Source organism: Halichoeres trimaculatus, unplaced genomic scaffold, assembly GCF_033239565.1.
Source record: "Halichoeres trimaculatus isolate MK-OKI-2021-1 unplaced genomic scaffold, fHalTri1.1 fHalTri1_scaffold_16, whole genome shotgun sequence".
NCBI classification, from domain to species: Eukaryota; Metazoa; Chordata; class Actinopteri; order Labriformes; family Labridae; genus Halichoeres; species Halichoeres trimaculatus.
In genome coordinates this window covers 25,296,919-25,317,537 of record NW_027437194.1, presented here as the reverse complement: position 1 = coordinate 25,317,537, position 20,619 = coordinate 25,296,919, and the positions used below count along the sequence as shown (strand labels likewise).

General features: G+C 40.6%; 1 protein-coding gene across 2 annotated transcripts; it reads left to right on the top strand.

Annotated features, from left to right (window-relative positions):
- The first annotated feature begins 1,303 nt into the window (after positions 1-1,303).
- On the top strand, positions 1,304-20,047 carry ark2ca (arkadia (RNF111) C-terminal like ring finger ubiquitin ligase 2Ca). 2 transcript variants are annotated; one of them, XM_074690354.1, is made up of 8 exons: positions 1,304-1,480; positions 10,193-10,499; positions 10,921-11,049; positions 11,182-11,311; positions 13,211-13,315; positions 13,482-13,577; positions 13,968-14,068; positions 14,953-20,047. In XM_074690354.1, the coding sequence occupies exons 1-8, from the start codon at positions 1,420-1,422 to the stop codon at positions 15,068-15,070; spliced, it is 1,047 nt and encodes a 348-aa protein (XP_074546455.1). In that variant the 5' UTR covers positions 1,304-1,419; the 3' UTR covers positions 15,071-20,047. The 2 variants fall into 2 exon arrangements, with proteins under 2 accessions (XP_074546455.1, XP_074546454.1); XM_074690353.1 differs by having other exon boundaries at positions 1,308-1,480; positions 10,924-11,049.
- Positions 20,048-20,619: the final 572 nt, after the last annotated feature.

Below are 20,619 nucleotides of genomic sequence, written 5' to 3'. Positions count from 1 at the left end.
TGGCTCACTCTCAAAGCGAGAAATAAGTGTTCCTCCTCCTGCAGATGGCTTTTGAGTGTGAATGATGCAGCTTTGGAATCTGTGTTTTACAAGCACGGTTCAGGGTTTAGTCCAACTAATGACAGATCACAAGATAATACAGCATGCTCTGCGAGAGGGCATCAAGATGACAAAAATAACATATGCAACAACTTCTGATTACACCTGAGCAAATTTTAAAGTTAATTTACAAGCTGTGGTTCTGAAAAAAGAAGTTAAAATGTTTAAACATTTCTTAGTTGAGACTTAAAGTACTTCGATAAAGTTTAATGCAACTTTTTGAATGTATGAATTTGCCATTGTCAAAATACATATTTTCACAGATGTAATAATTTTTTGTGTTTTTATCAATTGGATCTCAGTCTTTTGGTTGGACAACACCAACACATTTAAAACATCTTTGTGAGACTTCTATAAAGCATGTCTTAGGACAATTAAAACATGCTTACATTAAAAAAAAAAAAAGCTTAATTTTTTATGTGTTGGATTGAAAGTCCTAGAGAGGACAGATAAAGTCAAGATAATCAAAAACTTTTAGTGGATACTGTTCTACATTTTGCACTAAAAACATCTTCAGGTGGCTGCGAAGTGTGATGGTAACAAAGAAAGCCAGCTACTTATGAGTGAACTGATTTGACCCCCGCTGACAGCAAAGCAGTGTGAAAACCTCTTTATGTGCTGCTGCAGGCTTAAAGCATTACAGGGTGGGAGTTGGAAGACTGGGACATATGGGACCAAGAGTTTTGTGACCCCCTCAGCTTTCCCATGTCCATCTGTTCCTTCACCCTTCAGGCTTAACACTACAGGCAGGGAGGTTTTTAGGACACAGACAGTATTTGGCAAAAATAGAGTGACATATGGAGAAATAAGAGAACTTTGAGAAGAATTGATTTATGGTACATTAAATGTAGAAAAGTGTTTATACTATTTCTTTCTAAAATTCTATCATGAATTTTAATTCTTGAACAAATAGAGATGAATGTTTTTTTGTCTAAAGAGAACATTAACTGAACATTCCTCATTGTCAAGGTCATGGATGCGCGGTGTAAGTGGTCAGGAGCATAATCTGAATTTCTCATACTAATGTGTCTGTTGGATAGATAGATGGATGGGATGGAGGAGCCTTCCATATCTGGATGATTCAGTCACAGAGGGGCGGGCTTTCCAAAACACAGACGTCCCCGCCCCGGCGCTCGTCCCATTGGTGGAGCAGGGTGCCAAAACCGGAGGGCCCTGATCGGCGGGTCCAGTGATTGGCTGCTGGGCTCTGAGTGTGCAGGCAGCGCAGCCTGTCCGTTTGAATGTGCAGGGGACTGGAGGGGATCATTTCCATGGACCATCTGTCTCGCTGGCTGCCCACACAACAAAGAAGGACCCAGGATGGTGTTAGTACATGTTGGATATCTGGTTCTCCCTGTCTTCGGCTCAGTTAGAAATAGAGGTATGACTAGCTTTATGTATTTATTTGTTTGAATCTAACATTTTTTCGGCGTCGCTTCCTTTTAAATGTCCTCAAATGATGTAAACAGAGCTGACACCTGCTAGCAAAAAACGCAAGCCAGCATAACCGCGACAGAGGAGCGTAGATCACATAATCGGTCCAGCTGGTAGCGTGCTAATTTAGCCTCAACCAACGTGGTGTGCGTAACCCAAGACAGATAATATTTTAGGAAAGCCGTTAAGATGTGCGTTAGGACCTTTTAACATAAGCGCAGCTGTCAAATGGCAGTTCTGCTCTTCTCCTCAGCTGTGCTGCTCTCTGCTCGCCCTGCGCGCTGTTTTCGTGCGTAAAGGGCTATTTTGTGCAGTCGCACCGCTAGCAAACGTTACCAAGGTAACAGCTTGAAATAGCGACGTTTACTAGCTAACCTGGGGCTGATAAATATCTCAAATCTGGATTTTAGTCTCAAATGTGAACAAGCAAGCTGGCAGGTGTATCTGAATGAAGCTGACAACCTTAATACTGTGCGCAAATGGCATCGAGTTTGCTGAATTCTTGCGTTTTTATCCTCAAAATCAATGAAAAAGTCTCTCTCCTTTAATCCAATACAGGTAGTGTCTGCTAATACCCATAGCTTAGAAAAGGATTACAATTCGTCTCTAGAAACAGACGTTAAAATGGTGGAAATTTGCGTCAGATGAACGCTAAAAACTGCGCCTGCAGCTCAGATGTGAACATGTAAAGCTGAATAATCCGGGCTCTGAATTGGGCACAATAACAATAACATCATCCTCCATTGCAGCAGGCTATCTGTGTTGATTATGTAATAATAATAGTAGTGGTAGTACTTTGCTCTGTTAAGAAGTACATGCAGTAGCACCAATGATTTCATTGTGCTTTTATTTGTGTTCTTTTTTCCTGTTCCATAGTATCGAGGCTGGCTCTACATTCCGCATTTCTCAGACCTTTGTCCCCCTCCATTGTGTAGCTAACGATCATCTGCTGCTGTCTGCCGTAGCCTCTGCCTGTTCTCTGCATCTAGCTGTATTGTGAACCCCTTCTTCCTCATTTCCTCTTTCCATCTGAAGACGACATTGGCATTAAAACCGAGTTCCCACTCATACCGTATCCTTCTGTGTAACAGACTAAAGAATAACACCTTCTGTAGAGAGAAACACTTTGTCTTTATTTAAACTGTCATGTTGCTCTTCAGTGAATAACCCATTGTAGCGTTAGACTTTACTACCGACTGTCATTGTGATTCTCCCATTCAGTGTGGATAGACTACATTCTGCTGTAAATTTCTGTAAAGTGGATACATTTTGATCCTTTTCCCTTCATTCGATTACAGCAAGGCTTGATCGAACTCTTTTGATATTTGTCTCCATCCCCTATTTGCAAAGGTGCATTGTACCAGCATGAAGTACGTGCATAATCACCTCCTCTTAATCATTTTAATCAATAATTCACCAATTGGCTAACCTGTATGGTGCTTAAATCACTGTGTGATGTAATGTTCACCTTTTGATGGTCCACTGCACCTGTTTCAGTAGCAACCACACGGCTGCCTGTAACCCTGTCAGTGTGTGAAAGCCTTTGTTCCTGTCAGCTGAATTGATAAACTGAAGAGAATCATTTAGAAAGAAACCAAAACTCTCACTCTTCATGCACAGCCCCCTCTTTAAATTCTTCCTCAGTCGCTCCAGAATGCTATCCATTTTACAGGGATGTGTATATCCTGCACTGCTGTAGATCTCCTTTTAGAATGAAAATGTCTTTTATTCTTTGGTTGTGGTTTTCTACCTTATGTTCTTGTATTAGATCCTAATGCATGGTCATTTTATACTTTCTGTTTCTCCACATTGAACAGCAGATTCCAATGTAAACTTTGTGTAGAGATGTCCCTGCTATACTGAACTGTGCTGTAAGCATACACATCTACTCATTGGATGCTGCTTCTGTTCTGTTAACCCTACAGAGAGCATGGTCGGGCCTTGCCTTCGGTCTCTATCTGCATGATATTATTATTATAATGGTTATATCAGAGATATTACTCTTATTATTACTATTATCACACAGTGCCACACATACTAATATTTTCCAATAAAGACTGTAGTTTTCTTTCTAACCTTCAGTGTGCTTTTTGCTGATTTCCATGTGTTCCTCCCCTTCCTCCTTCCACACTGTGCTGTCACTGAGACGGTCCCTCACTTTTTATGTGCTCTCATTTCTCAGCTCTTTACCACACACTTGACTAAAGTTGCTGCTCTGCGTACAATTCAAAGGGGTAAACAAAAGACATCTGTTTAAAATGACGAGAATAAAAGCATGTGTACTCTGAAACACACCTCCATTGATGTTTAATACGACACGCTACCATCACCTTCTAACAGATGTTCACAGAGCACAGCAGCCTCCCTCACATTCACTCATTGGTGGTCACTGGTGTTAAGATCAGACAACTTGGAGCAAAATGGACAGTTTCCTCTTTGATGGTGTTTTATATTTTGATACCAACATTCATGAAATAATTCTGAAATGAAGTTTTTCTAAGGAAAAAAAAACAGTAACGGAGCTCCTGAAGTCCCAAAAATATTTGTTTGTAATACTGAGCACAGGATATTATGTTAGAAAAGAAAATAACAATTGTGCTCAAGATAATGTTGTGAGTGTGCTCTTTTGCACTCAGGAAAATAACTTGTTATCATGTTATCCTGTTGTGGAAACAAAAGAATACCTTGTGTGCAAAGATAATAATAAGACTTTACCATGTAAGCTCAATTTAATAACTTGTTCAAATACAGTTATACTTTGGTCACAAAATCATTGTCTTGCGCACAAGATATTATCTTATGTGCACAAGATATTGGCTGTTTTCAAATTTGCCTACTACATACTGCTTATTAAAGTAGTATGTAGTAGGCACTGCCTACTACATACTACTTTCATAAGCAGTATGTAGTATGACTGTTCAGTTGGGTTAATTTTTGTAGTATGCTACGCTGGTCTTCAGTTCAAAGAAAACGGAAGTTGGCTAAGGCTGACTTTTTTTCCCCAAAGAACTTTATTGAAAATGTACAAAATAAACAAACTACGAGTAGCTTATCTGCAAGTATATCGCCAGAGAGAGCATTTTATATTAACTTTCAGTGGTGGAGATGATGAGGATTTAAAGATAAAAAAGAAATGGCTCTTACATTTATAATCCTCTGCTACTCCTGTTGTTGTTGCTCTGCTGCCATTTTCACTTCTGATATGGGACCAGGCGCAATGCATTGTGGGTAACAGTAGGCGAAGCAGACTGGTCCGATGCATACTGTAGATTTTTCCCGATTCAGTACATCATCCGGGTGTTTTTCTCATACTACAACTCTGACATTTGTTCGCATACTGCATACTGCATACTGCATACTGCATACTGCATACTGCATACTGCATACTGCATACTACATTTTGGTCGAATCAATAGGCACTGCTAGTATAGTATGCAAATTCGAAAACGGCCATTATCTTATGTGCACAAGATAATTCCAGTGTGCACATGGGATATCATCTCATTTTGTGTGCAAGAAACAATAACTTTTACAAACGACAATATCTTTATCTTGTGCACACAAGTTACTATCTTGTGTGCACAAGATAAAACATTGTATAACACAATGTTATTATCTTACAAGCACAAGCTATTATAAACTAGACCTGAAAATTATTGTATTTTAGGCACAGGATGTTATCTTGCTTGCTTAGGTTATTTTCTTGTGCGCAAACAATAAAACATGTGACCACAATTTTTTTTTTTTTTTTTTTTAAATAGGACTTCAGGGGCTCCTTAAAAATATCATTGTGATAAACTATTGCATACAATCTTATAATTTGGTTATCATGATTTGTAGCTTTACCTAAAATGGTTAAACAGGCTCCATAATATGTAGCACTTATCAAAAATAACATCAAATTGTTTGTCTTCTAGTGTATCATTAATGATTTGTACAAAATGTCTTTTAAAGTCTATCCTCAGAGCAAACCAGGTCAGCTTTTGTAAGAACCCGTCTCTGTTTCCTCTGGCCTTCAGGTAGATCGATAATGCTTTAATAAATGTCTGCTAAAAATTAAACTACATGAAAAAGCCTCTGGCCTTGCTCGGCGTGGAAACTGGAAAAGGTAGAGACAGCTAGCTTTGCTTTGATTCTCAATGTAAAAATCTGTCCAGAGGCAGCTTATAAGTTAGCTAAACAAAAACATATCTCAGTTGTTTTTGAAAAAACATCACTTTTCACCATTTCTTTGTGCTAAAACAGACCCAAAGATCTGGTCTGCTACAACACCACCTTACAACTGTTATTTTTACCTCTTCTTTATGGTCTGAACAAATGGCAGACGACATGTTAATTACTGAGTCTTTGAGGTATCCTCAGGTTAGCAGTTTGTCTGTAACCATGGTTTGTGCTAAACAAAGCTAACAGCCATCCTTACAGACATACCTGTACGTTAAGTGTTTGTCTTCTCATCAGAATCATCAAAGCTCCAAATATGAAGCGAATTAAGGATTTATTTCAATCTGCAAACAGCAGCTCTTTTATTAGAGTGTTAAAACTGTGTCTGTGTGTAACGAAGTCAATGTTCAGCCCCTTTCATCCAGTCTTTATTCAGTGATGAGCAGGGCAGACCTTGACACAATTGTGCAAATAAAGCTTTGAGTCACAGAAAGAAGCTGCTCACAGCTTTACAATGTCACGACGGATTCCTCTAGTCATCCAGTTTCGCCTTTTGTTGGTTCTGACAACAGAGGAAGAAAACCTAATTCAGCTCATACTGCTGCAAATTACTCATTAGCAGGAAAAATGTCAAAACATGGGGCTGGCATTTTGGTTATGATAAGAGTAAAACTTTATTTTGTCATAAAAGTCTTTAACAGCAAAGAAGGTCTAATAGAATATTAAATCGAAAGCTTTTAGTAACCTTGTTATTAATTTCCAATATGTTTCAGATTCTTTAAAAGGTCTTCTGTAGAAAAGGCATGAAAGTGTGTCAGCTGGTCACAACATGCAGTGCAGGCTCTACTGTCATAGATCTCAAAGTATGAGGCTGCACATTTTAAACTTCTTGCCGTTACTTTGCAGCCACTTGAATCCTGCATCTGTTCACATGTTTGAAATAGTCATGAGTTATTTCTGTGCAGACACAAGGTGTGTCTAAGACAGCCATGCATGTCTGCAAATTTCTCCACTGCTGCCCGGCAGCAACAGACTTTTAAATAGCTCAGGAGTGATGGTGCGTTGATGTTTTACAGAAGCTGTGCTGGATTAATCCACGTTAATTTAATCAAAGTTTAGTTTTTAAAGGAGAGGAATAAAATAGCATGGAGTGTAACTGCATTTCAACAGCAGGCTGCTTTCACTCATCAGTCCCTCAGTGTGACTGTGAGTTCTGGCATCAGTGGTATCAGCAAGTGGAGTTTAAATGAAAATCTGCGTAAACACAGCTCATAGTGACACATCCCGGCAGACCACAGCACAAAGCAGGAGACAGGATTATGTTAGAGGGGAGGTGCGATTATAGAGCTGCAGTGATGGGAGGGGGAGAGACAGGTTCGATGTCAGACTGCTGCAGTCGCGGCTGGGCAGGGCTTACAGGCTGTCACTCACACAGGGACGCCATGCCGCAGCCACACAGTGGGGGAGGGGCTGCCTGTGCAGCAGCATGGGGGTGAGGAGTGTGTGTGTCTGCATGTGTGTGGATGAATGGTTGGGGGTCTGCACTGAACAGACATTTTACATCAGTAAGTCTTAGTCAAAGCAGAGATGAAACAATCACATCGTCAGGCTTGTTTCTGTGCCAGCAGCTCTGCAGGATGTCAAATATTAATGTCAGTGAATCAGCCCATGGGCACAGAATCTGATATTTGCTCCAGCCTTACCAGGTCACAGGGTTTACACAAAGTACTGCTCAGCCCTTACCAACCCAAACCAACAGACTGCCATTTCTGCCCTAATTCCTCACACGCATGTTGTTTCAGATGGCTCCAGGCTCTTCAGGTTCACTGGCTTCACATGTCCTCAGGCTACCGATAATGAAGCTAAAACCGTCATGGAAATATGCAGAAATGTCATGCTAGCAATGCTAAAATGAAAAGTTTGTTTCTCTAGTAGAAAGACGAAAAGGCTGTTTGAAACTTCATATCCCTTTATAGGCTATGTTCTTGTCAGCTTAGCTTACTTTAGCTTAGCATAAAACCCACAAACAGGCAGAAACAGCTGGCATTATGAGTATGGAGGCAACTAAACTTACCTCTTGCAAAGAAATGCCTCAATCACAATAACAAAAAACATTTTTTTTAAATATATAAAAAAAAACATGTTAAGTATAGAGAAAAGGTTGGGACTAGATACGTTGTGACTACTTCTCACTCCTTTTGAACCTGCAAATGACAATTTTATTTGGCTCCTTGGTTGTTGGTGGTGGGTCTTTTTGTCTGTTTAATTCTGTTTAAGCATTGATTTTGTTTAAATATTTGCTCATGTTCAAAGAAAGAGAAAGAAAGAAGGAAGAAAAGGAAAAAAAAAGTTAGCTACAGATAGCTAAGGATAGCTACATGAGGTATATAACATGTTAGCTTGAACAGTTGAAACAATCAAACATAAAAAAAAAATCAGTCTTAAAGATGCTACCCGAAAATTTTGTTGCCCTATGGAACTAAGCTTCTTATCGCTTTGCTTAGGGTTTCTTTTCAACTGCAAGAACTTCCCCTAGGAACTAGGGCTTTTTTGAGGAACTATGTACTTTTCAACTTCTGGACCAGGGGTCTAAGGGGCCATTTACACATCAATGGTTTTTTGGCGAAACGCAAAAGTTTTGTTGTGTTTCAACCTCGCGTTTACACGGAATAAGCGTTTCAGCCGACCTAAAACGCAAACTTTTGAAAACGGCCTCCAAAATGGGATTTTTCTGAAATGCGACCCTGTTGCCGTGTAAACAGTGAGCCGCCATTTTCAGAGGAAATGCTGACGTCCCACACCGCCTTATGCAAGCGCATACAACAGGAAAACAGTAGCGTTACGATCGTTGTGAACTACTGTGTTGTGCTTGTTCTACTTAATCTGCTGAATCTGCTGACTGTCTTCATACAGAATATGCATCTGTTGTTCCACTGTTGCATTCAGTATTCTCCAATACACCAGATGATCGACTCAACTCTACTTCAGTGGAGATCTACCAAAAGCGGCTTCTGGACAAGACAGAATCAGAATCAGAAACAGAAACAGAATCGCCCGTATTCGCCAAGTATTTTCAAGAATAGAAGGAATTTGACTCTGGTTTAAACTTATAGCGTTGACTATAGGCCTAGCATGCTTACTCTAGTTTACAACAGTTTTTGAAATGCAGAGGAAGTCCTCAGGAATGCTTCCTAGTTTAGTTTTTGATTCAGCTGTCCAAAACTCCTCATCAGATCAGAATTTAATGATGAACTAAAGACATTTGAGAGAGATGCACCTGGCAGAAAGTCTTCAATCAACAGGCTCATTTATGAAGCCAAAACACCAGTGTATCTGTGCCATTTTCATGCTTGAGGTAGCAGAAATTGATCTGTGTTTTGCTGGCTGATTTGCATAATCTTCACCGGACTTCTGGTTTAGGAACCATTTAGTTCCTGGAACTTCTGATCAAAACACACCTTTAGTGTTGGTGCCAACCTGAACTTAACTGTTCCACCATTTTAGCTTACACTAACATCAGAGATAGAGCTGACAAAATAATCCTTAAATATAAAAGTAGTCTTTAAATAAAGGAAACAAATAAAGGAAATGATGTATACCATCATTTTGGCTCATATTGGTTTCCAAATGATTTTCAGCGTATGTTCAATACTTTTACAAACCATTATCCACAGTCGCCTTTCTCATTTAAGACCAGTTTACACAACAATAGCTTAGGTAATTATTTCAGTACAAAAACATTTAAGGGACCGTATTTTCAAAGGCCCCATATCGAGGTATCCCATCATGCTGTCTGTTTTCTGTTCCAGAAAGCTAGAAAGTGGTAATGGGAAGCTGAAAGAGTAACTGTTTGTCCCGACTTCACCCTCCTCCTGGCCTTCCTTTCTCTCGGCTCGCAGTAATTCATATTGATTTTTCTGTGCAGCTCGATGCTGAGGTGATTCAGTGGGACGAGCACACAATCTCATGTCTCCTGCACCTCTGGTGGAGTAGAGGGAGGAGAGTGGGGGCGGACAGTCCTTTGAGCCCACCTTTGGTGCTGTGGAGTGTTTTTAATGAGAGATGTACAGTTGAATATGAGTTCCTCCAAAAACAAACATAATATAGAGGATATTTGAAAAGCGGTGGACCTCAGACGACTCTCAGCGAAGTTTGTGAAGATCCGTCCTCTCTACGGTGGCTCTGGGTGCAATCTGTGTGTGGGTTTTGAAGGAGCTCCACAGGGGTCTTAATGTCTGTGTCTTCCATCTGCTGTTTGGTCTGTCTTGTCTTTTCTCTTCCAGTGTTGGGTCTGTCCTATCTTCATGTTCTCTCTGTGAGTGCTTGTTAAATGTATTTGTAAGTGTTTGTGTGTGTGACAAAGACAGAATGTGCTTGTTTCTGCAACAGTGTGTGTGAAAATGTCCTCGCCACTGATTTGTCTAGGTCTCCATGTGGTGTCTGAGTGAATGAAACTTTGATCCAGCTCAGCTCTGATCCCTCCATCTACTCCCCGTAGGAGCACACTTCACCAGGCATCAACACAGCCATGCTACCTCCTGCCGACACTTTCACCTGGGTGCTCCCCAGGCGCCCATCTCAGCAGAGTTTCCTCTGGGTCACGCCAGCCAGCAGCCTCAGACGAGCCTGGCTACCCACCTGCCCGCTGCGCACCACCCTCCACCGGCCCTCACTGCCCTGCCCACACCCCCACAGTTCCAGGATGTGCCAGGGCCACCATTCCTACCTCAGGCCTTACACCAGCAATACCTCATCCAGCAGCAGCTCATCGAGGCGCAGCACCGCAGGATCCTCCCACACTCCAGGTAGAGTCTACTGTCACATGACCCATAGAGTAATATCTGCCTAAACCAGGGGTGGCCAACCAGTCAGAGACCAAGAGCCACAAAAATGACCATGGTACTACAAAGAGCCACATCACGCACGGGGTCTTACAAACATACCTCCTCTCACACATAAACAAAATGACATAAAATGAAAATCAATACATTTCCAATTTTCAAAGCGAGGTTTATTGTGTTTGTGTGTTTAAATTCATACTAGAGAAGAGAAACTGAAACTTAAGTATCAATCCTAACTGATCCCAACGTTGGCATCCATATATATATATATATATAGTTTAGATTGATCGACACAGCTACTCAGGTCTACCGTGCAAAGATTAAGATTTTCCTTCTAAATTCAGATTTTGGAAAACAATTCAAACATTTTCTTTCTTTACTTCAGAAGAACCCAGGAGCGTCTCCCCCTGAACCCTCACAGACTGCGTTCAGGCTACGAGTACTCCCCTCCCCTCCACGTCCCTCAGCCAATGACACAGCAGCAGCAGCGCTACCTGGCTGAAGGCACGGACTGGTGAGTCCCAGTTGGAGATAAACGAGAGTCTTATGGAGTCCAAAAATGACACTGTGCATCCATCTGTCTGTCTGTCACACCACCCAGCACTGGTGACAGTGATGATTTAGTTTCCCGTGTGTCTGCCTGCAGGGATCTCAGCGTGGACGCTGGCCTTCCTCATCATCAGTACCAGCTCCAGCAGCTTCCGCAGCACTATCAGCATTACCTGGCCTCCCCTCGAATGCACCACTTCCCCAGGAACACATCCTCTGCACAAGTGGTGTGTGAAGCTCTCTCATATTTGTGTTTCATCGTCAGTTATCTAAGATTTCATTAATGCATGTGGCAGAGTGTTCAGTTTAGAGGTAGGTTTAAAGAAGCCCTCAGGTTTTAATGCTGCGATAATGAGACTCTGCTGCAGAAACACAGCTGTAGGAGCTTTGGGAGTGGACCTGTATTACAATCAATATTAAGTGGGACTTAATAATGTTTTATACCCTGATTTACTGATCAATGTTTGATAAAAGTAGAGCAGAAATGAAAATATTAATCAGTTCTTTAACATTAAATTATGCCTTTAGGTGCTTTAGTGCTTCTCCATATCTCACAGTTATATCTGGTGAGACTCACTTTTAAAACTTTTTCCTCTAAAATACAGGCCGGCTACCATTGACCAGTGTGACCAGTATACCTGTGTGAACTGTACGGAGCTTTTTCATTGTTTTACATTATCTCGTATGACAGTTCTGTCCCAGAAAAGATCACAAAATATGCCCCAGTTTTAGTCTCCACCACTCTGGTCTAAATAAATCATTATGAGGATGCGATAACTTATATTTGGTGGTATGAATCTGTTCTGAGAGCTCCCTGCTTTTTCATGTGCCTATGTGGAGAGGCAGGGAGAGCATCAGCAAAGATCTCAGGGCCCAGAACAGAGCGTCTATCAGTGACTGGGGATGGGTACTGAATTGGGTACTTTTATAGGTACCCATTAAATTCTCTCTGTAGTACTGGGTACATATTTATGTAAACTCAAAAGGTAGCCTACCATGTTTAGGTACCTAAATGCATCCTTGTGACTGTGAGGGATTGGAAAAGTAGGTGATATTCCATTCTAGACACGAACACCGCATTGCAAAGTTGTATATAAAGAAATGAATATGTTAAATTGAAAAACTTTGAGATTTTATTAAACAAATTATTATTTGTGACAACTTTGATGTACACAAAAAAAGTACCAAATATTGGTACCGTTGAATATCAATACCGACTGGAAGGTACTGGACATTGGTTCAAATGTGAAAGGTACCCATCCCTATCAATGACTAAACACTGTTCCCCTTTTCAACTGAGCTGGAGCTAGTGCTTGTTCCAGGCTAGTGCCTGACCTCGCACCTGTTTTTTGTGTTTCCACCAGCAAAGCACAGGTTCCAGATGCTAAAACCTGGTGCTCGACCAGCACCAACTCTATACTGGGCAATAGCAGAGCACTGACCACATCAGGGCCAGGAGCCAGGGTTACAGTAACCAACAGCCAGCGGTGGAAAACAGACATTTTTAAAAAGAAAAGCTGCTATTGCTGTTATTTTGTTGCAGTTTTTCATTCCAAACTTGAAATGGAGGTGAAGTTGAAGCAGCAGTGCATGAATACAAAGACCTCCTCCATTGTTGCTTTGTGGGCTTGTGTATGGAGCGAGTGTCCTTGGGTAAACAGCTACATATGTAGTGACGTACTGGCGTTATACAGTGGGGCAACGACGTGGCTCCAACTTGGCTACTTGTAGATGGAAAACCAAAGTGGTTCTTAAGAAGAACGTGGTTAGAACAAACCAAGCACTAGCACCAGCATCTGGTTCTTTTGATGGAAAAGGGGTATGAATGACCCTGATGAAGAGAGTCTGGGTAGAGGTGGGTTAGAAAGAGGTTTGAAGCAAGAGAAAGTTTGGATAGCTGTGTGAAGAGTGGCTGATGTTCAGTAGACTGAGCTTGAATTCATGGCCTGAAGTTTTGTTTTGGTCATTTTTTGGTGACACAAAGTGAGGATTTCTATCTGGACCTCTTATGAACAATACATATTTCTCCATTTACAGCCAGTTTGTTGTCATTGAAAACAGATGAAAACTGTGATGGACCAAAGAATAGTTCTTATTGGACTAAAAGGAGACTTCTTCTTGTCTAGGTTGTGCATGAAATCAGAAACTACCCGTACCCCCAACTGCACCTGTTGGCTCTGCAAAGTCTGAATCCTTCAAGACACGCCACAGCTGTTCGAGAAAGTTATGAGGTAACTTTTAAACACATTTCACACACTTGACACACTCAGGAGGTCAGACAATTCAACTTGTTAAATTGTCTTTGAGTTCAGAGTATGACATTTTATACTTGTTTGAGTCATGTAAGTATCTCTTCCATAATCATTGTTGTAAATTATTTTTTTTTTATTCTCTCAGGAGTTGTTGCAGTTGGAGGACCGGCTCGGGAGTGTCAGCAGAGGAGCAGTTCAGACGACGATTGAGAGGTTTACCTTTCCACACAAATACAAAAAGGTAAGATTATGTCATACATACACACTGCAAAAAAATGAAATCCAACAAGTGTTTATGTCTTTTTGTTAATTTTAGCTTATTGGACTTCATATGAATTACAAAATTAACCAGCAAGTCCAGAAAAATACTGTATTTCAAGGAAATTTTTCTCTATTACTCTACGAATAGATTTTTTTTTTGTCAATTCATGTGTCATTTTTTGTCGTTATAACATCTTGTAATCAGACCATTATCTGGACTTTTCTGGTGAATGTGGCTCACATTAAGTTGTTTTTACTAAAAATAAGACATAAACAGGGGCTTAGATCCAGTGCAGACACAGAAACATGTGGTCTAATCCCTCGTGCTCTTCTCTAACCCTGCCTTTTGTTTCCTGTAATCTGCTCACAGAGAAAGCCTCTGCAGCTGAAGATTGGGGAGGAGGAGGAGACAGATGTGGACGAGAAGTGCACCATCTGTTTGTCAATGCTGGAGGACGGAGAGGACGTCAGGTGAGATCCAGATCATATGACTCCTTCAAAAAGAATCAGTTAACAGCAAGATTTTAAACGCTGTAGACTGACCATTTGGGAAATAAGATATGTTGATCTTCATGTCTAATTGTGACCACTGACCTTCCCCAAACTGTTTCTTAAAATATGGTGTATAGGTGCAAGTATGGGATTTTAAAGATGTATTGATTTGAAAAAGATCTTAGTTCTTTGCACAATAGAATAGAAAAGCAAAGACTTTATTTATTCCTGAGGGGAAATTAAATGAATATGTAAATATAAAAATATATTAAGTATAAAAATATAATTTATTATATTAATATTATTATATTATATTAAATTATATTATATTATATTATATTATATTATATTATATTATATTATATTATATTATATTATATTATATTATATTTTACTATATATTAATATAAAATATAAACATATATCTGCTATCTCAGTGATTCAGTCTGGAATAGTAAATAAGAGTGAGGTTGGGTAGAATTTGACGCCCTGTGACGACACTATGCTAGCTGTTTTCACCTGTTTCTAGTCAAAGCTAAGCTAACTAACAGTTGGGTATGTTAAATACTAAAGGGCTGGATTGAAGAGGAGGATCTGGATCCTCTGTCAGAGAGCACACATGAGCGTGTGAACACACACATGCATGAAAATCCAAGTGTGGGGCAGAGATTGGGGGGGTAAAAGAATCGCCCTGGGACGTGAAGCGTCTCAGCTTACAGCACATGGCGTCTCAGCTGTCTGAGGATTGATGACTCAACAGAAGTTGTCTCTTCACGCCTGAATGTCCTCCTGTACCTGTGGGGTATGAGGGATCCATGTGTTTAACTCTGTCCCATGTCTCTGTGTCCCTCTCTGTCCTCCAGGAGACTTCCCTGCATGCACCTCTTCCACCAGGGCTGCGTCGACCAATGGCTGGCCACGAGCAGGAAGTGTCCGATCTGTCGAGTTGACATTGAAACACAGCTGAACCCCAACAGCTGATGAGATTCAAAGCCCCCGCCTTCGCCCTTCTTCGTCACTCAGTCTCATGTGGTTCCTGCTCTCCCCCCTCCTCCTCCTCCTCCTCCTCCTCCTCCTCCTCCCTGTCCTCCCCTTCGTAGGGTGCTTTAGCCAAATGTCTCCAGACATCACGTGACATCATCACCCTACTTCTTCTGACTCACGCTTTAACTGAGCCAAGCCAGGACAGCATGAGAGGCCAAGGACTCTCTTTCTAAAGAAGCACATCCTTCTGGAGGCAAACACACACTCTCACACACTCACACACACACTCATGTACACAGGGTTTACTTGTAGCTTGCTGGTTGTAAGTGGGGTGTTGTTGCTGTTGTGGTGTTGTACTGTAGGTAGCCACGGGCTGTGTAGCATGTCCTCAAAGCCATGACTTCTCGTCCTGAGAGTGGGAACACATGACCGCTCACTAAGCCGGCTACTTTTCTCTCTTTCTAAATAAATATATATAAACATATATATATTTCTCTCTTTTAAACACACTTCAAAGTGAAAATTCTGCCACACAAGAATACCCAAATGCTCAGATGCCATGTTTACCTAAAGATCATTTGTGGTCGTGGTAGAGTAGCAGTAACCAATAAGTGATGACCTGGTGCGCTGTTGCTGCACCGGCTAGCTAAGTGTTTTAATTCTCTCATGCAGCTTTGACATTTTGCAATATATTTACCTTTGGTTGGTGTTGTGCGAGTAGGTCTCGTTCGCTGGAAGCCGCGTGATCGAGTCGCCGCGTGTTTGTGTGTTTTGACTTCAAATAGGTAGAACGTGTTTCACCAAAATGCATTTTGTCACAGTGTAGCTTGAGCCTGGAGCAGGTTTACGTGTGTGTGTGTGTGTGTGTGTGTGTGCTCTGCCCCACTGTGTATGTGTGTGAGTGTGAGACTCAAGGAACTAACGCGTGGATGTTTAGGAAGTGCAGATGTGAGTGTGTGTAACACCTAAAACCTGCTGTAGGTTAACAGCACAGCCACTGGAGTGCTTATACAACACAAAGCCAAAAAAAAAAGAAATAAAGGGATGAAAAAAGGAAACTGTTGTGCGCTGCAGAGGGAAGTGGGAGGAAGGTTTCGCTGCCCTCGTACCTGCATCCTTGTCTGGCGTGGGGCCAGAGGCAGAACAGTGTGTGCTTCAAATAATGCATGTTTCATCGCCGAGCTGGGCGGCTGCTTTGGTAGCGTTCTGCAGTTTTAAACGGTACAGAGACGGCTTTGCATGACTTAGTTAATCTAAGCTGTGACGATCTTCTTAAAACTAACAAACAAAGAAAAAAGTGAGCACGGTGTCAGCGGCGGCTCCCCTGACGTGTAGCGTGTGGGTCCCCTCTGTGGCAGTGCTGGGATCCTCTCTTTGATGTTTACCTTATTGCCTAAAGAACAAGCACATGTGACAATAGTTATATAGCAACAAAAGACTTTCCTCTGTATTGCATTTGGTTTATATTTAGGTCTAGATTCATGCAGTGTTTGAGCAGAGAGGAGCTTACGTATTGATCTCGTGTATTTGTGTGACAGACCTCCCCTTGTGGTTGCTATACTGGTTGCTATGCTGTATTGCTAGAACATGTAGAACGTCGAGAGACGGAGGCAGACTGGCTCTCGTGGTGCACACAGAGACTACAGGGCACGACAGGAGGAGAAAAAACTGTTGGAAGAACCAAACCCAAATACTCATTAAAGCTGTGTTTCCACCTAAAGTACCTGAGCCGTCAGTACCAGGAGCTGCATGTCCTATAACAAAAAGGTTCCTCTTGTGCAAAGTTGTTTGTGAGTTCAGTCAGGTCTAAAGACCGACGATCAAATAGCTTTGTCTGCTGAGATGCCAAAGAGACTCCTGAGTGCTAGAGGGGTTCTGCAAGGTTCACATCAAAGTCCAGATACAAGTTCCTGGAACTCCAAAGTGGTTACAGTTTAAGTCACCAAAGGTTGTTTTTGCAACCCTGCTGATTAAGGACTTTCAGCGGGATGCTTTCTGCTCAAACTATTTTTGATCATCATTTAATAATTCATACTCGTGAAGATCTTTGATCTTCATTTAGAAAAAACAAACAAACTAGGAACCATTCCCAAGAACTTCTTCTGTATTTTGTTGTAAACTGGATATCCATTGACATGCTCAGCTGAAGGTCTCCAGTTTACAGGGTCACTATTTAAACCATAACACCGGGAGCTGATAGAGACACATTCATTAGAATAACTACCCAGGAACCAAATTTAGACCCTAGTTTCTGCAGTTGAAATGTATACAATTCCTCTTCAAGTCCCTAGTTCCTGGGGAAAGTTCTTGCAGTTGAAAAGCACCTCAAGACTTCATTTGACCTTGATCTCTGGGTTTTAAATGCACTTCACATCATGTCAAGTCTCTAGTCCTTGATGAAAGCTCCTGGTGTGAAAATGCACCATTTTCTAACCAGTGATCCTCTTAGATAAGAAACCTATAGTCAAAGGTCCTCCAGCCCAGGGGTTCCCATACTTTTTAACCCATAACCCTCAAAATTGTATTGGTGGAGACTCGTAAATCCATGCTGTGGGAATGTACAAAAAAAGGGCCAATCAACCCCACCACCACCACCCAAAAAAAAAAAAAAAAGGGCAAAGATACCAAATTTGTCAGATGATTAGACAATTAGATTACTTATAGTGATATATTTATGTGTCCCCTAAATTAATCAACCTCCACTGATAGCGTTGTACTCCTGGTTCAGTCACAAAGAAATGTGAAAAACAGATGAAAAATTATCTGTTTGCATGATTTGATATAAAATAAATTACATTTTTTTTTGTTCCTTTACAATAATATATTGAATATGCAACTTAAATAGTTTTTAGATTCTGGAAAGGAACCCCTTGCAAATTACTGTTTCATGATCCTCCAGTGGGTCCTGACCCTGCTCTGGGATCCACTGCTCTAGCCTATTTTAGATTAAGGTTAAAGGTCAATAGCCTCTCTGAATGTTCAGGTCTTTAGATACCACACAGGAGTTCCTGTTCTTTTCAGACTAATAGAGGAACTTTTGGGGTGTAGAGTAAATTACCCCAAAGTCTCTCTGTGCTTTCAGTTTCTGTGAACCCACAAAGTTTCTCGTTCTTGAGGTGGAAATACATCATTAGTCCAGCTATCAGAGGACACCTTTAACTGTCTGATCAAGGATGAGCTGTCCCTGTCTGTGCACTGCCAGCGTCGCCTCTGCCTCCTCCTGTAGTGGAGTCATCTGTGATGAAGTTTTCATAGTTTACACAGGGTGTTGTCAGTTGAAATGCCTTAAGTATTTAACAATCATAATTTATGACTAACTGTAGATATTGTGGGTCTGTATTTAATTTTATATAGTTCTCGTTGGGGGGTGGGGTGGGTGGGGGCTGAATCATAATTTATTTATTTAGAAATAACACAAAAATGCTATGAAAAAACAATTACCTCATTTTTGCATTGTTTTAAAGGGGAATGCTTTGCATGCAGTTGTACTATTTGGAACACTAAAGTTAAAGACGCCCTGCTGTTTGATCTCCACGAGCTGGCTGTGCCATGTTTACTGTCCAACGCTGAGCTACTGAGCCCGCTCTCCGTCTCTTCTTCTTCTTCTTCTTCTTCTTCTTCTTCTTCTTCTTCTTCTTCTTCTTCTTCTTCTTCTTCTTCTTCTTCTTCTTCTCTTTCTAACCACCTTTCTCTGTCTCTTTCTCTCTGTCTCTCTCGTGAGGTGCTGTGGATCTTAGTTACATTCCATTCAATGCAATTTCTCTGATCCCCCATGCTGTGATGTAGTGGACAAACTGCAATGAAGTGAACTTTTTTTAGTTTGTGACTTTTGTTTTGCACTCACTTGTTTAACTATGGGAACCCTCTCACTGGCAAAAAAAAGTTAGTCTAGCTGATTTTGATATAATCTCTAAGAACATGCTCTTTATTCTGTATGCTCTGCTTATCACGATGCACTATGGGTCGTACTGATCATCAGTGAAGCATGTTCCTCGATTTAACGTCTACCTTGTGTTTCTCTTCGTTAGACTTTAGCATAACAAGTGCCTCGCTTTAAGTGTTAGTGTTATTTTAATCTTCCTGAAACCATCCAAAACAATCAGTCCATGAAGCCACCATGCCTTATCGGTTTCATGATCAATTCAAAGGAGCTGAGAACATCTGACAGGTCAAACAAAAGCCATTACCCTCAAATTCAAGCAAAAACTGCTGCTGGTTTGTGATGCTCCAGCGTTACTTATTGTGGAAATCCTTCTTTAAAGAGGCATGTCTCACTGTGGGCTTTACAAACACCACAGGTATTCTTCTTCAGTTCATTTATCTCTTAGTGCTTCTCCTTCTTTTTGCTCCTCTTCTCTTCTTTTACAGTCCATCTGTCCTCTCAGAATCTATCCTTCGTTTCCTTTCACAGTCTAAAAGGGAAGCAAGGATTTTAAAGCACAACCTTTTCTAAAAATGCATGTTTCTCAGGTTTCACTAGTCTCAATGGTTTAATAGTATATGGTGAAAATGTATTCAAAGAATATAACAGAAAAATATGAATTTTGTGGCTGTTTGAAACTGACAAAAAAAAAAAAAGCTGAAGAGAAAATATCCCAAAAAGTGCCAGTGAAAGGGCTGCCGCCATCCTCGTATGAAACCTGCTGTTTTAGCTGTGACTGCGCAATGTTTTTCAATATAGGATATTTTATCTGAAAGCAGAACTATTTATCATTAATATTAAAGCAATAGCGCATTAAGTGATGAGTGTGTTGATGAAGAAATGGATGAGCATAATATGCGTAAATATTAGATTCACATGTGGTGGAATTTTGTACTTTATTTATTATTAATACTAATAATAATAATTTTAAAGGTTGCATTGCTAAACCCAAACCTTCTGTTTTGTTTTTTTTTTTTATTTGAATTTTATTTCATGGCTTGTATATTATCTTTTTGTATGTGCTCTTTTTGTAATAAACTGGATAAAATGGACGAGTATGTTTTTTGATGTCTTTTGTTCTTGGCATTTTAAAGCCTCAAATCAGGTTGATTAAATTTGAGGTCCAAAAAGGTTTTTAGAAATCTTTTTTGTAACTTGGGATTAGTCTAAAAAATGTAAATAGTTATCCTTAGTCTGAGTACAAATCTTCACCATTGTGAGGATTTCTTTGTCCACATCATTTCCCAGGATTCATGTCTCTCTTGTCTATTTATGTTTGGTTCGGACATTGACTATAGTCTCTAATACATTCTATACTAAGCTTTTATTTTGAAAGCAAACGTTTGGGGTTGTGTCTCCCACTCGATATCTGGACCAAGCAACCACCTCAAGCACTGTTAATAACTGCTGTCCTTTCAGTGTCTACCTGAGGCTTCTTCAAACACAGCTTTTCAAAAAGCTGACGTTTTCAGCATAAATAACATATTTACAGTCTGATTTGAAAAAGTAGCTTTGGTCTATAACTAGAGATGGGATTTATGGCTCTTTGAAGAGAGTTGGATCTTATGGATTTGTTGCATTCAAAGAGCTGTTCAAAGGACTTCCTCTTTTTAATATGTATTGA